Here is a 17,242-nt window from a genome sequence, read left to right on the forward strand (position 1 = left end):
GGTGTTCTGATGCTGGAAATAGGTTTAGGTAGTCACTCAGTGTCACCTTCTGTGTACAGCCTTTTCGAAAGAATTTTCCAGCATCTCTTTTCAGACAAGCAGAAACACTTATCATCTAACGTTCCTACTCAGACTGTCCATCTTGCAAACCACTTCGAACACAACCATGGTCTGATGTCAAGTAGACCAGGGCTCTGTAACCTGCAGTTTCCAAATGATCCTCAGTGTGTGTGAAGCTGGACTCAAAATCCCAACAGTTTTCTGTCAGGAAGTTTTTAAACTAGACTCCACAATAACTCAAAGAAAAGGAAGATAAACACAGATGACAGTATTACCATCATTATCATTACCCAGCCAGCCAGTCAGGGCCATGTCAGGGCTGATAATACAGTACACATGGATCCCCAAAGAATCTGATAAAAACTACACTGGAAAAGGAAACTTTGGTACAAGTACAGTCACCTTTTTGAGCATAAACCTAGGATATGCCTCTGTCATTGACAATTGCAACAATTTTCAACAGTCTGATCAAAACAAAATAAATCACAAAACAATACATAAAAAAACAAATACATAAAAACTTTAACACAAGCATAATAATAAATTACATGTTATAATTGGCATACAAAACCAAAAATGCCAATGGGTAACACATATCCTTTAACAGGATGCCGACCGATCAAAGTCAAGAAAAAGATAAAAACACCAACAACAACGTTGTTTTCCATTGTTCAGTAGTGAACTACTTTTTGTCAGAACACATTTCTCTCTGTCAAATTCAGATTGCTCTCCCATGGTATCGTCACAGTACCCATAGTTTTTTTTCCTCTTCTTTTTTTTGTCTACAAGTGTATTTGCCAGGGACAAAACTTTTGTTGCAATGGGTTCTTTTACATGCACAAAGTGCATGCTGCAAACAGGATCTTGGTTTGTCATCTCATCTGAAAGACTAGCACCCAGATCACCACTCAAGGTCAAGTGGAAGGGTATATGAAACTGAAACCCATAAACACTCAGTTCCTAGTTGGGCGCATTACCAGCAACCATTAGGCTAACACTTCAAGGCTTTCTAGAAAAAATATAGTTGAATGGTCCAGCAAAGCAGACAATAAAGGAAGAGATGACAAATAGAAAAGGAAAAAGTGAGAAACAAAGAGAGCTGTAGAAAAGAGAGAATTTCTAGCACAGTAGATCCAGAAGTTGAGAATACTAGTGATAACTGAAAGGGCCCCTGGCATCCCCATAGGGGTTGAAGATGACCTCTCCTATGATTAAGACTTTTTTTAAGTCCTCAAATCATACAACAAACTGCTCAAAAGACAAGTGGCTTCAACAACACAAAAGATATAATGCTATGAAGAAGCTTCTCTGAAACTTTCTAATGTCATGAACATTTTTTAAATATATATATAACAGAAAAATAAATAAGTAAAATAAAAAAAAAGAAAATAGTACCTTTAAGGAAGGTTACTATAACCATGTAGTACACACTTTTGAATGAACCCAAATGGCTGAGGTCTTGGGTCAAGTACTGCAATATTTTGTCACAAACACTATTCTAATTTGATCAAAGTGAATACAGCTGACTTTTGGTCTGAAATGAATTAATGGTGTTCTGCCACAGTACGTCTTTTCAAAGGGACAACGGTCTACAAACAACGAATCAAGTTAGATGGAAAGCTTTAACACTACAGATCATAGACATGTGTTATGGGCATTATCCACAGAAATTCTTTTTTTGTCACTGTACAATCAATGATCACAGTTAAAAATCAATTAGGTTGTTCTGACAAACTGCATCATCAAACAAACATATAAATACACGCACACACACAAACATACGCGCACATCCACACACACAAAACTCAACACCAGGAGATGTGACTGACAGATCTATATTCTTCAAGAAAAATTAAATGCAGAAAGCAGTCAGACTGACAAGCTAGTTGAAGTCACTGTGGTCAATACACTGCTGCCACCAGTTCACATTTTGTGACAGGGCGTTACACACATCACAGCTGTATGGTGTACAGGAAGTGTACAGAAGAACACATTATTCAGAAAGAATCCATTTCCTAATCCAATGCACACACAGATCATAGCTGTATAAAAAGTGTCCTGAAAAACATGTCTCTCGGAAGATTCAAATTCTTATCTCCATACACAATCAGATCATAGCTGTATAGAAAATGTACTGAAAACCATGTCCATTTAAAACATCCCATCCCCTAACCCCATGCACTCCGTGTCTGTTCTGCATTTGTGTGAATACTGTGAAAACTATGTGGCATGTAAAAAGTGTCAAGACACACACACACACATGCTTGTATAGTATGTACCCACATACACCCACTCCCACAGTGATATCACACACACAACACACATACACCGTATTCATGCATACATGCACACAGACACACACGGACACATACGCACGACACATACAAAATAACTGCATGTGGGAACAATTACCACCTAGAATAATGAATTATCTGTCATCTGCATACAGCAGGCTAGTGGTTTAAGTTTGGAGAGGAACAAACAAAACAACCCAAAACTGAAAAGAAAAATTAACTACATAACTCATGCATATGCAAATACGTGTAAGTAGCAAAATCAATATAATAATGAATTCAGCATATACATACATAAATAAAATAAAATGCAAATAAGTAGAAATGGAAATTCTTCAACTAAATGGTGAGATCTGCACACAGTAAAAGAGGAACAAAGATCCAGCTGTGAGGTCTTGGTGGGCACAAACCTACTTTCTGCAACACCAGGAGAACCACATGCTGTCACTGTGAGATCAGAAAACACAACACTCACAGCAGCACAGCTGACACACTTCATTACAACAAACAAGTCACACAGCAGTTTATGTATAATATATCACAATGTTTGAACTGTACTGACTCCAGATCTCGGTGGTTTCACAGGGTAATGTGTTCTATTCCTCAATCTTCCCCAGCTATGGAGGTAGTGTTTGTGTGCTGGACCATTCTTATCAAGTCAATGCATAGAATGCCAACATCCAACTGCCATTCCATGGATTGTTCCTTTCTGAACACACAGCTATTCATTTAAAAACACCACTACCCAGTGGACATTCAGAGCACAGATCTACTCCCATTAAAACACCCCCATTGGCATTCAGTGGACAGTTCCATTCAGAGCACAGATCTACTCCCAGCAAAACACCCCCATTCAGTGGACTGTTCAAACTCAGCACACTGCTTCTAACTATTCTTTGCAGCACACCCAAACTCACCCTCAAATTCAATTTCAGCCAGAGTGCTACATGCACACACACACAATAAAACATCTCTCTCATTTCCAGCACACACATATACATGCAGTTGTGTGCACACTCCCTGACCCCCTGCCACTCTAAAACAACAAAACCCCAGTGGTGTGTAGCAAAAACATACCCATCCCTCATCTGTCTGCACACAGTGGTGTGTAGCAAAAACATACCCTCCCGTTCACCCATCTGCACACAGTGATGTGTAGCAAAAACATACCCATCCCTCATCTATCTGCACACAGTGGTGTGTAGCAAAAACATACCCTCCCGTTCACCCATCTGCACACAGTGATGTGTAGCAAAAACATATCCCCCGCCCCCCCCCCCCCATCTGCACACAGAATTGTGTAGCAAAAACACACCTCCCCTCACCCATCTGCACACAGTGATGTGTAGCAAAAACACACCTTCCCCCCTCATCTGCACACAGTGGTGTGTATCAAAAACATACCTCCCCTCACCCATCTGCACACAGTGATGTGTAGCAAAAACATACCTCCCCCCTTATCTGCACACAGTGGTGTGTAGCAAAAACACTCCCCTCATAACCTGCACACTCCCCTCATCCCTCTGCAAACAATAGTGTGTAGCAAAAATACACTCCACTCACCCATCTGCACACAGACATGACAGGGGCAAATACAGAAGCCAAACTGTGTGCAAACATCTGACCACTGCAGTGTGGACAGGCAGATATAGGGACAACCCTTTACCCTGGACCAGTGAAGAGATCATACCCCCCCTTACCCCCCTCCCCTCATCCCTCTTTCCAGTCAACACAAACAGCTGATGGTCAGAAGGCAGCTGACCAATGCACATTGTAAAACGCTCACCCCTCTCTATCTCTAGCAGGTGCAGGCAGGAGTGGGGTGTCAGATGGTCTCTATGCACCTGCCATGCACCAGCCCCCTCTCTGTACTGGTGTGTGAAGGAATGGGGAGTCAGATGCAGGAATGGGGAGTCAGATGTAGGAGTTGTCAGATGTAGTTGTCAGATGCAGGAGAGGGGAGTCATTCAGGGGTGGTAAGTCAGATGGTCTCCATGCAACTGGCCATGTCCTTGAGCTGCTGGGTCAGGTTCTGAAACACAACACATCAGTCAGCCGCAGCTGAAGACAGCATACAATAAGCACTGAACAGTACTGGAATATAGCATGTAGCAGAACAATTTGAAACTGAAATATAGTTTGTAGATTATCTACATAGTACAGTTATCATTAAACACTGAAATTACTGTGTACTGTGTCCCTAAACGCTAGTGAAATATAGTGTGTACTGTATCAACATTGCACTGGCAGCTGTCACTAAACACTACTGAACTCCTTTCTGACCACAACAAAAAACAACAACCCCCCCCCCCCCCCACTGCTGCTGACCACAACAAACAACAACAAATACACTTCCTGCTGACCACAGCAAACAACAACAAACACATTCCCTGATAACCACAACAAACTCCAACAAACAACCCCCTGCTGACCACAACAAACATACTCCAACAAACACACTCCCTGCTGACCACAACAAACGTACAACAACAAACACACTCCCTGCTGACTAGAACACACACTCCAACAAACACACTCCCTGCTGACCACAATAAACATACTCCAACAAGCACACTCCCTGATAACCACAACCAAAACACAACAAAAAACACACTTCATGCTGACCACAGCAAACAGACTCAAACAAACACACTCCCTGCTGACTACAACATACTCAAACAAACACGCTCCCTGACAACCACAACAAACACATAACAAAAAACACACTTCATGCTGACCACAACAAATGTACAACAAGAAACACACTCCCTGTTGACCACAACAAACATACTCAAACAAAAACACTCCCTGATAACCACAACAAACACACAAAAAACACACTCCCTGCTGACCACAACAAACATTCTCCAACAAACACAATCCCTGCTGACCACAACAAACACACTCCCTGCTGACCACAACAAACACACTCCCTGCTGACCACAACAAACACATAAAAACACAATCCCTTCTGACCACAACAAACACACTCCCTTCTGACCACAACAAACATAAAAACACACTCTTTGCTGACCACAACAAATACACTCCCTTCTGACCACAACAAATGCATAACAAACACACTCCCTGCTGACCACAACATACTCCAACAGACACACTCCTTGCTGACCACAACAAACATACTCCAACAGACACACTCCTTGCTGACCACAACAAACATACCCCAACAGACACACTCCTTGCTGAACATAACAAAAAGACCCAATGAAAACTCCATCACAACACTCCAGACACACACAGTCCTCACCCTGAACTGGGTCAAGGTCAGCTCCACAGTGTGGCAGTGATGCTGGCCTGAGGCATCTGAGGTCTTCAAGGTCAAGGTGACAAAAGGGAAGTTCAGACTGTGGCAGTCATCAGAGCTGACTGCCAGGCCCACTTTCCACTGCAGGTCCAGCAACTGAAAGGGGCAGACACTGATGTTAGACATTGGATAGCACAACTCTATTAACTGAAAGGGGCAGACACTGATGTTAGTGTTAGACATTGGATGGCACAACTCTGACCATCAACTGAAAGGATCAGACACTGATGTTTGTGTTAGACATTGGATGGCACAACTCTATCAACTGAAAGGGACAGACACTAATGTCAGTGTTAGACATTGAATGGCACAACTCTGTCCATCAACTGAGAGGAACAGACACTGATGTTAGTGTTAGACAATGGCAATAGAGGATCATATTGTCAGGCACTGGAAGGCAGTACTGTTAGGCAACTGAAGGCAAAATTGTTTGGCAAAGGATTGTAGTACCAATAAACAATGGTTGGCAGCACTGTGAGGCAATACAAAGCAATTGTTAGGTGATTAGGGCAGCACTGTTTGGTAATGAAGGCAATGTTTCTTTGGCCATGGAAGGCAGAACTATTGGGCGACAGAAGGTAAATAAGGCCATGTTCAAGAGATGTTGTAAGGTATGGAAAGCAGTAATAACAGGCAATAGAAGGCAGCAATGTTGGGTAATGAAGGCACTGTTGTTAGGTGATGAAAGCAGCATTGCCAGGCCATGGAAGGCATTACTATCAAGCAATAGAAAGCAGTACTATCAGGTGATAGAAGGCAGTAATGTCAAGCAATGGATGCAGTTCTGTTACATATCAAAGGCAGTTCAGTTTGGCTACAGATGGCAGTACTGTTTGGCAACAGAAGGCAATACTGTCTGGCAACAGAAGGCCATATTATTAGGCAATTAAGGTAGTATTTTATGGCATTAGATGGCAATGTTGTTAGGCAATGTAAGGAAATATCAAGCAACAGAAGGCATTTTTGTTTGGCAATGGAGGGCAGTATTGTTAAGCAGTAGAAGGGAGTACATGGAAGGCAGTGTTGTTAAGCAATGGAAGGCAATATTTTTAAAATGGAAGGCAGTATTGTTAAGCAATGGAAGGCAGTACTGTTAAGCAATGGAAGGCAGTATTGTTAAGCTATGGAAAACAGTGTTCCTAAGCAGTGGAAGGCAGTGTTGTTGAGCAATGGAAGGCAGTACAATAGAAGGCAGTGTTGTTAAGCAATGGAAGGCAGTGTTATAAAGCAATGGAAGGAGGTATTGTTAAGCAAAGGAAGACAGTGCTGTTTAGCAAGTGAAGGCAATACAATGTACAGCAGCACTGTCAGGTTATACAAAGCAGTACTAATAGAAAATGGAAGTCAGGTTCCATGTCACAACAGAATCCAGGAGTCTTTCACAACAGTGAGAAGGGAAAGGAAGAGGGTGGGGGAGGAGGAGGCATCCATCATCTTCTACACAATGTCCACCTTTTATATATATATCTAAAAATATAAGAAAGAAAAGAACAAAAGTCCATCTCCAAATTATACCATTCTAAGGAGTGTAAAAAAAAGACCATATTTTGCATTTTCAAACTCCACACTGATTTCACCAATGCACATGTTCAACTGATTATATAACAAATTTTTCTTGGTACTTTCAGCCCTGTGCAAGAGTGTGTGTGTGTGCCTGTGCATGGGTCATCCAATCGTTTGTAGTGCATAGCTCCATTCAGAGGCACTGACCTGTCCAACCTGCACACTGCTGCTGTCCCCTGAGGAAGTCATGGTGACTGGTGACTGTCCCGACTGTGAAACCAACCACTGCTGCTTGTCCCCTCACCCACACCCCTCATTCACTGCTTTCGCACCTGTACATCCACGGTATCCCATAACTTATAAGTTGAAACTATCACCTTCCTGATCATTACTTCTAATTCTCATCACTGTTTCCCTATCTTTTCATGCATGATTACCTTTTTCCTTTTTTTCTTTTAAATTCAATTACAATCATAACCACACAGCTAGATTTAACATGTCCAAATGCATAATTGTTGAATATCATCACTGGGGTTTGGAAATTTTTTATTCTGTTCATATTCTGTGAAGAAGGTGGACAAAGCACGTACTGCCGTGACAAAAAATCACACTGCACTTCAAGTGAAGCTTTGTGAACTTTTTTCTTTCTTCTGACAGCCATGTTCTCTCTGCCTTCCTTATTTGCCATGTGCATGCCTGTAAAACCCTGGTTCTATGCAGACCCATACCTTTACTGAGCTGTGAAACTGAAAGCGTTAAAGACCCACACTTTTATTCAACGAAACATAAAAGACCACACTTTTTTCTTTTTTTGTGTGAAAACATTAAAAAAAAAAAAAACAAACTTTTGTCCACAGTAAATTTTCCTTCAAAATTACGCACACCTTTGTTTTATTCACTGATAACATAAAATGACCAACACCTTTTAAAATGAAAACACTGAAGAAAAACACGGAGTACAACACATCTGTGTGTGTGTGTGAGCGCGCGCGCTATAGCCGAATGGTTAAAGCGTTGGACTTTCAATCTGAGGGTCCCGGGTTCGAATCTCAGTAACGGCGCCTGGTTGGTAAAGGGTGGAGAGTTTTTCCGATCTCCCAGGTTAACATAATGTGCAGACCTAGTGCCTGAACTCCCTTCGTGTGTATACACACACAGAAAAATCGTTAAAGATCCTTTTATCCATGTCAGCGTTCGGTGGGTTACAGAAACAAGAACATACCCAGCATGCACACCCCCGAAAACGGGAAAACGGAGTATGGCTGCCTACATGACGGGGTAAATAAACAAATTGGTCATCCACATAAATATCTATAAAGGAAGAAGAAGTGTGTGTGAAGTGTCTGAGTTGAGGTCGGAGATTTCACATGACTGTCATCACATGACACAGAATTATGCGAGGATAACGATAATTATCAGCGTGTTTTCACTTTGTTCTCTGTCTTGAAATGCTGTCAATTATTCGTAGCTGTTTACTGTGTCACTAGCTCTTCAATAAAAACAGGTAAAAAGTGAAGATTTCATGAACACCTGACTTACGATGAAGTACAGATTTTGGCGTCTGCTTTCAGAAGCGTACCCGGCAGTCAGGGAATCAGGAGCCTTAGTTTCGAAAATTATGACACGGAAGCATGTTCCACCTTGACAGCTAATTTCGATACGGTTAGTCATACCATGCTGCAATAGTCTTTGATATTGCACAATTAAGACAGGGATAATTGTTTTTGATAATATTATTATGTCATGCATAGTCGAAACTATATAGGCTAATGCGATTTCTTTCAGTGGTGGAAACACGTACTTATTCTCCGTCCGTTGGTGGAAATCAGCAAAGAACTGGAAAGGAACTTCAGTTTAAATGGCTGCTGTAAATGTTGCGATTGCCCCTCCAACAAAGGTTGTTTCCAGAAAAGTTTGTTCGTATTAATTTCCAAGTAAAAATTCAATCAGTGAACCTCCGTCCCACACCACAACCAGTAACTTGTCCACGCACCCCACCACTTAAGTAATAAGCTGCTCAGCTGGCAACAACAAGATCATCGTTTTAGAAATGTACATATTGCTAATACGATTAATAAGTGAAGTGAAAATATATAATATGATTTTGATGAATAAATGCCAATAAGAAATATAAGTCCCGACATTATTCATACATTAAAAAAAGAAGGCGCTTGGAAAGTGTTGCCCATGGATGTAAATAGTTGGCAATAATTGAATCTGAACCTGAACCTAGAAAGTGATTGAGAGAGGCAGTATTTGATAACTGGATGTGATGTCCTTTTTATCGCTTGAAAATTTGACGTAAACCATCCCTAAAATGTATGTAAATCTTAAAATATGGACAGATCAATTTCCTGGCCTTTTAAAAAAATGACATTGTTGTCTGATCAACAAAATCTTTGTTTATTTCCTGTTTAAGTTTACTTTCATGGTTTCAAATTAGTGTGAGCTATTGACGACACACCACCCTGCGATATGTTCTCTTTTGACGATTGTTTGGGTTCCCAGTCAGATTTTGTTTTGTTCTCTTGCGGTATTCAGTTGTTGAAGCGACGAAGGGGGCGTGTATGTCACATGATCTTCAAAATGGCAATGGCAGATTTGGTGAAAGTGCCGCTCCTTTTGGCTGCCTTTATCATTTCTGTGACAGACTGTCAGAATGATCAGAAATGGCCTGTTCCTTACCAGTAAGCACATAATCACACAGTAAGAGTGTTTTGTTTCGTCTTTCCCCTGTGTCTTTATTGTTCGATCTGTGAGCACGTGATCGGTCAAAGCGTTGTGTGTAGTCTACTTTTGGTTTTGTGTTGTTTTTGGCCAGACGTTTGCCGCACCGACCGCCGACCAGCCCGGCGTGCCAGGCAGATGTGCCGTTCTGTGCCGTGGGGCGGACCCCCAACACCATGCCCACGGTGGGAGACAACGACACGCTGTTTGTGTACGCCATGAGCAGGCCCAAGTGGGAGTTCAAGCTGTTGAAGAAATATGTAGGTGCCTGTCCTCAGGGTCTGTCAGTGTTGACTTCTGTTTTCTTTGATTATCGATAAATAGTGGTGGTGTTTGTTGTGTCATCACATCAAATCATGCATGACACCATAGATTACACCATGTGTGATATGTGTCACATGTATAACTTGTGTCCATGTCACAACACATCACAGGCTTTCACCACGTGTGATATATGTCTGTGTCACAGCACATCATAGGCTTTCACAATGTGTGATATGTGTCCGTGTCACAGAACATTATAGGCTTTCACCATGTGTGATATGTGTCTGAATCACAGATCATAGGCTTTCAACATGTGTGATACGTGTCTGTGTCACAGCACATCATAGACTTTCACCATGTGTGATATGTGTCTGTGTCACAGCACATCATAGACTTTCACCATGTGTGATATTTGCCTGTATCACAGTACATCATAGGCTTTCACCATACATGATATGTGTCTGTGTCACAGAACATTATGGGTTTTCTCCATGTGTGATATGTGTCTGTGTCACAGCACATCATAGGCTTTCACCATGTGTGATATGTGTCTGTATCACAGCACATCATAGGCTTTCACCATGTGTGATATGTGTCTGTATCACAGCACATCATAGGCTTTCACAATGTGTGATATGTGTCTGTATCACAGCACATCATAGGCTTTCATAATGTGCGATATGTGTCTGTGTCACAGCACATCATAGGCTTTCACCATGTGTGATATGCGTCTGTATCACAGCACATCATAGGCTTTCACCAAGTGTAATATGTCTGACATCTGTGATATGTGTCCATGTTAGAGCACATCATGCTGTTGCCATAGGTTTTCACCATATGTGATATGTAACTGTTTATGTGTCCATATTACAGCACATCATGGATGACACCATAGGCTTTCACCATGTGTGATATGTGACTGTTTATGTGTCCATGATACAGCGCATCATGGATGACACCATAGGCTTTCACCATGTGTGATATGTGACTGTTTATGTGTCCATGATACAGCGCATCATGGATGACACCATAGGCTTTCACCATGTGTGATATGTGACTGTTTATGTGTCCATGATACAGCGCATCATGGATGACACCATAGGCTTTCACCATGTGTGATATGTGACTGTTTATGTGTCCATGATACAGCGCATCATGGATGACACCATAGACTTACACTATGTGTGATATGTCACTGTCTATGTGTCCATGTTACAGCGCATCATGGATGACACCGTAGGCTTTCACCATGTGTGATATGTGACTGTCTATGTGTCCATGTTACAGCGCATCATGGATGACACCACAGGCTTTCACCATGTGTGATATGTGACTGTGTCTATGTGTTCATGTTACAGTGTATCATGGATGACACCATAGGCTTTCACCATGTGTGATATGTGACTGTGTCTATGTGTTCATGTTACAGCGCATCATGGATGACACCACAGGCTTTCACCATGTGTGATATGTGACTGTTTATGTGTCCATGATACAGCGCATCATGGATGACACCATAGGCTTTCACCATGTGTGATATGTGACTGTTTATGTGTCCATGATACAGCGCATCATGGATGACACCATAGACTTACACCATGTGTGATATGTCACTGTCTATGTGTCCATGTTACAGCGCATCATGGATGACACCATAGGCTTTCACCATGTGTGATATGTGACTGTCTATGTGTCCATGTTACAGCGCATCATGGATGACATCACAGGTTTTCACCATGTGTGATATGTGACTGTGTCTATGTGTTCATGTTACAGTGTATCATGGATGACACCATAGGCTTTCACCATGTGTGATATGTGACTGTGTCTATGTGTTCATGTTACAGCGTATCATGGATGACACCACAGGTTTTCACCATGTGTGATATGTGACTGTTTATGTGTCCGTGATACAGCGCATCATGGATGACACCATAGGCTTTCACCATGTGTGATATGTGACTGTTTATGTGTCCATGATACAGCGCATCATGGATGACACCATAGACTTACACCATGTGTGATATGTCACTGTCTATGTGTCCATGTTACAGCGCATCATGGATGACACCACAGGTTTTCACCATGTGTGATATGTGACTGTCTATGTGTCCATGTTACAGCGCATCATGGATGACACCATAGGCTTTCACCATGTGTGATATGTGACTGTCTATGTGTCCATGTTACAGCGCATCATGGATGACATCACAGGTTTTCACCATGTGTGATATGTGACTGTCTATGTGTTCATGTTACAGTGTATCATGGATGACACCATAGACTTTCACCATGTGTGATATGTGACTGTCTATGTGTTCATGTTACAGCGCATCATGGATGACATCACAGGTTTTCACCATGTGCGATATGTGACTGTGTCTATGTGTTCATGTTACAGCGTATCATGGATGACACCACAGGTTTTCACCATGTGTGATATGTGACTGTCTATGTGTCCATGTTACAGCATATCATGGATGACACCATAGGCTTTCACCATGTGTGATATGTGACTGTCTATGTGTCCATGTTACAGCGCATCATGGATGACATCACAGGTTTTCACCATGTGTGATATGTGACTGTCTATGTGTTCATGTTACAGTGTATCATGGATGACACCATAGACTTTCACCATGTGTGATATGTCACTGTCTGTGTGTCCATGTTACAGCGCATTATGGATGACACCACAGGTTTTCACCATGTGTGATATGTGACTGTTTATGTGTCCATGATACAGCACATCATGGATGACACCATAGGCTTTCACCATGTGTGATATGTGACTGTTTATGTGTCCATGATACAGCGCATCATGGATGACACCATAGGTTTTCACCATGTGTGATATGTGACTGTCTATGTGTTCATGTTACAGTGTATCATGGATGACACCATAGACTTTCACCATGTGTGATATGTGACTGTCTATGTGTCCATGTTACAGCGCATCATGCATGATGCCATAGGCTTTCACCACGTACAGTCTGGAGCCAACTTCACCATGGAGTGGTACGAACTCTCCCAGCTGTTAAACTGCACATTCCCTCACCTGCTCGGCAATGAAACGCTGCTGTGGTGTAACCAGGGGGCTACCTGCGTCTCTGATGGCATCGATGAAGAGAGCTGGAAGCAGAATGGAACTCTGGTGCAGGTGGCCACTATTACAGGTGATGTGTGGAGCTGTGTGTGTTCATGACTGACGTGTGGAACTGATGTGTAGAATTCTCTGTGTGTGTGTGTGTGTGTGTGTGTTGTGTGTTGTGTGTGTGTGTGTTGTGTGTGTGTGTTGTGTGTGTGTGCACGCATGTCTGATGTGTAGAACTGCATGTGTGTGCATGATTGATGTGTGGAACTCTGTGTGTGTGTGTGTGTGTGCGTGTGTGTGTGTGTGTGTGCATGACTAGTGTGTGGAGCTGTGTTTGCATAACAATGGAACTGTCTGTGCATGCTGTCATGTCCCTGTCATGTCATGTCATGTGAGCGCGCGCGTGTGTGTGTGTATGTGTGCGGGCAAAGTCTCATGACATATGTGTATTGATAACACAGGAGAAACATTCAACCGATTTGCAAACTGGACAGAGTATGATAACAACACAGGTGTCTTCTATGAAACGTGGACTGTCAAAGAAAAACCAGGTATGCCACATGCATCAATCTATCTTTCTGTGCTTATGTTTATATCATGTATTATATTTGTAGTGATTTGTCAATAATTGTAGCTTCTAACAAGGTCAAATATCCTGTAGAAAAGAGAAGCAATCCTCTGCTCGCATCAGTAGCAGTTATAGTAGTTTTTCCACAATTTTGCTGTCCATGTATAGTATATCTGTCTGTCTATCTATCTCCGGATATGTGTGCACATGACTGATATATAGATATATCTGTTTGTGCATATACCAAGTAGAAATATATAGTTTGATGTGAATCTTACCAAATATCCCAAACAAAACTGTCACCAGAAATTAATGCCAGCATTCCTTGTTTCGTTCATTTGAGAGAGGGGACTGCAAGTCTGCTGTATCCTCTGGACATAAATTGTTTCATGCTTATGATAGCTGGCTCATTGCAGTGAATGATATCTTTGCATGGTTCAAAACCATCACCACTGTACTACAGTGTGTCACCAGACAGCTTGCACATATATTGATAGTGGGAACTGACATTGTTCCACACACATGCACGCACGCACGCACACATACACACGCACTTGTACACACACGTCTTTGTTGCTTCTGATGAGACTAGGAGCCCTGTGCACACTGTGCAGATGGTCAGACATGGTTCACAGACTGGTCCAGTGCCAGCTGGGTGCTGCGAGCCTTCCAGACGCTGCACATGTTCGGCGCCAAGTTCAACCAAAGCGTGCATCTCTACTACACCCGCCTGAACATCTACAGCCACGAGCCAGTGTTGCTAGGCAATGCATCCACCATCTTTGACAACAAGGACAAACAACACCTGGCCAATGAGATCCGTCGATTCTACAGCCACTTCCAGTTCCCGCAGTCGCAGTCGATGGCTGACCTGATCAAGGAGCTGACTGAGGCCTTCTTTGAAGTGATGATTGAGGGCAAGTCCTACCTCTTCTACAACCAGCTCTACTGGTACCTGCACATCATAGCACCTTTCTTCCAACTGACCTACGAGGAGGTCAAGCTGCCTGGAGTGCCGTGAAGTGGTGATGCGGTGTGATGCAATGTCATGTCATGTCATGTGATACTGGGCCTTCATCACAGTCCACAACAATGCTCCCTGCTTCTTAACACCTGCCACTGCCCTGTGTGTGTGTTAATGTATTGTTGATCATGTTGCTGTTGTGTTTTGATGCTGTTGTTGACCTTGTTTTCGTTGTGTGATCAGACTGTTGTTGCTGTGGATGCAGTCTGTTAACTGTGCAAACCTTCCCCATGTGAATGTGATGTGTTCACTATGTGAAGTTTCACCATGTGGATGTGATGTGTTAACTGTGTAAAGCTTCTCCATGTGAAAGTGATGTTTTCCCCATGTGAATGTGATGTGTTTACTTTGTGAAGTTTCCCCTTGTGTCTGTGATGTGTTCACTATGTGAAGTTTCCCCATGTGACTATTATGTGTTCACTATGTGAAGTTTCCCTATGTGACTGTGATGTGTTCACTATGTAAAGTTTCCCCATGTGACTGTGATGTGTTCACTATGTGAAGTTTCCCCATGTGACTGATGTGTTCACTATGTGAAGTTACCCCATGTGGATGTACATGTTCATGAAGATGTTTGTCCAGTCCTTTCACATCCACTCAACTGTTCACCTTCTATTGTCTGTCATTTACATCACATCTACAAATCATGACATGCTTGTCTTTATCTGTCAGTTGACTTTGTCCAGCTTTCAGGCACCATTACATGACTTTGTCCAGCTTTCAGGTACCGTTACATGACTTTGTCCAGCTTTCAGGCACCATTACATGACCTTGTCCAGCTTTCAGGTACCATTGGATGACTTTGTCCAGCTTTCAGATAGCATTCCTTGAATTTGTCCAGCTTTCAGACAGCATTGCATGACTTTGTCCAGCTTTCAGGCACCATTACATGACTTTCTCCAGCTTTCAGACAGCATTCCATGACTTTGTCCAGCTTTCAGATATCATTGCATGACTTTGTCCAGATTTCAGATAGCATTGCATGACTTTGTTGAGCTTTCAGATACCATTACATGACTTTGTCCAGCTTTCAGGCACCATTACATGACTTTGTCCAGCTTTCAGATAGCATTGCATGACTTTGTCCAGCTTTCAGATACCATTGCATGACTTTGTCCAGCTTTCAGATAGCATTCCTTGAATTTGTCCAGCTTTCAGACAGCATTGCATGACTTTGTCCAGCTTTCAGGCACCATTACATGACTTTCTCCAGCTTTCAGACAGCATTCCATGACTTTGTCCAGCTTTCAGATATCATTGCATGACTTTGTCCAGCTTTCAGATAGCATTGCATGACCTTGTTGAGCTTTCAGATATCATTACATGACTTTGTTGAGCTTTCAGGCACCATTACATGACTTTGTCCAGCTTTCAGATAGCATTGCATGATTTTGTCCAGCTTTCAGATACTATTACATGACTTAGTCCAGCTTTCAGATACCATTACATGATTTAGTCCAGCTTTCAGATACTATTACATGACTTTGTCCAGGTTTCAGACACCATTCCATGACTTTCTCCAGGTTTCAGATAGCATTTGATGACTTTGTCAAGCTTTCAAATACCATTCTATGATTTTGTCCAGCTTTCAAATACCATTCTATGACTTTGTTGAGCTTTCAAATTCCACTGCATGATTTTGTCATGATTTCAGACACCATTACATGACTTTGTCCAGCTTTCAAATTCCATTGCATGATTTTGTCCAGCTTTCAGGTACTAAATACTATCTATAAATAAATATAGCATTGCATCCATCCCAATGGAAATATGCCTGAAAGTGCTTGATTTATGTGTCTCTTTACATGACTTTGTGTGATCCTTCAGATTCCATTATGACTGTCCAGTTTTCAATTAATAAATATTATATATAAATATATACAGAATGCATCCATCCCAATGGAAATTATGTCATTAAAGTCTTTGAGTTACCTGCTACTTTATATGACTTTGTCCAGCTTTCAGATACCAAATACTACACAGTATATGTATAATATAACAGAGGTGCATCTATCCAAACAAACACATAGTTTTAAAGTGTTTGATTTCACTGCAGTCTGTTTATCTGTGTTGATTTACATGTTAACAATTTAATTATATGTTATGTGTGATTATTATCACAATTGATCTCTGCATTATATTACCATATATGATTGTTACTACAATCTTATCTCAGTATGTACTGCTGATTTAAAAAAAAAAGTTTTAATCCACAGTATTGAAGATTTTAGTATGATTTTCTCACAGCTTTCTGTATTAAAAGGAAAGGTAAAAGAAAGGAGTGTGTGTGCACTGTGTGTGACATGGGACCTAACTGTAGCCTGCGGGTGACCAGAGCAATAGAGTTGTGTCCTCTTGGAATCAACAGTCCAGCCTGTGTATT

General features: G+C 41.8%; 2 protein-coding genes across 5 annotated transcripts; one reads left to right on the forward strand and one right to left on the reverse strand.

Moving 5' to 3' along the window:
• Positions 1 to 1,879: 1,879 nt before the first annotated feature.
• Positions 1,880 to 8,841, reverse strand: LOC143283999 (COMM domain-containing protein 6-like). Of its 2 annotated transcripts, none has more exons than XM_076590518.1 (4): positions 8,722 to 8,841; positions 7,390 to 7,514; positions 5,623 to 5,775; positions 1,880 to 4,386 (listed from the first exon to the last, which is right to left on the reverse strand). In XM_076590518.1, the coding sequence occupies exons 2-4, from the start codon at positions 7,429 to 7,431 to the stop codon at positions 4,336 to 4,338; spliced, it is 246 nt and encodes an 81-aa protein (XP_076446633.1). In that variant the 5' UTR covers positions 7,432 to 7,514; positions 8,722 to 8,841; the 3' UTR covers positions 1,880 to 4,335. The 2 variants fall into 2 exon arrangements, with proteins under 2 accessions (XP_076446633.1, XP_076446634.1); XM_076590519.1 differs by having other exon boundaries at positions 8,713 to 8,731.
• LOC143283998 (bis(monoacylglycero)phosphate synthase CLN5-like) lies at positions 8,817 to 17,131 on the forward strand. Of its 3 annotated transcripts, none has more exons than XM_076590517.1 (5): positions 8,817 to 8,844; positions 10,004 to 10,169; positions 13,127 to 13,349; positions 13,729 to 13,818; positions 14,450 to 17,131. In XM_076590517.1, the coding sequence occupies exons 2-5, from the start codon at positions 10,086 to 10,088 to the stop codon at positions 14,854 to 14,856; spliced, it is 804 nt and encodes a 267-aa protein (XP_076446632.1). In that variant the 5' UTR covers positions 8,817 to 8,844; positions 10,004 to 10,085; the 3' UTR covers positions 14,857 to 17,131. The 3 variants fall into 3 exon arrangements, with proteins under 3 accessions (XP_076446632.1, XP_076446630.1, XP_076446631.1); XM_076590515.1 differs by lacking the exon at positions 8,817 to 8,844 and adding an exon at positions 9,739 to 9,869; XM_076590516.1 differs by lacking the exon at positions 8,817 to 8,844 and adding an exon at positions 9,744 to 9,888.
• Positions 17,132 to 17,242: the final 111 nt, after the last annotated feature.

This window comes from Babylonia areolata, chromosome 7 (genome assembly GCF_041734735.1).
Source record: "Babylonia areolata isolate BAREFJ2019XMU chromosome 7, ASM4173473v1, whole genome shotgun sequence".
NCBI classification, from domain to species: Eukaryota; Metazoa; Mollusca; class Gastropoda; order Neogastropoda; family Buccinidae; genus Babylonia; species Babylonia areolata.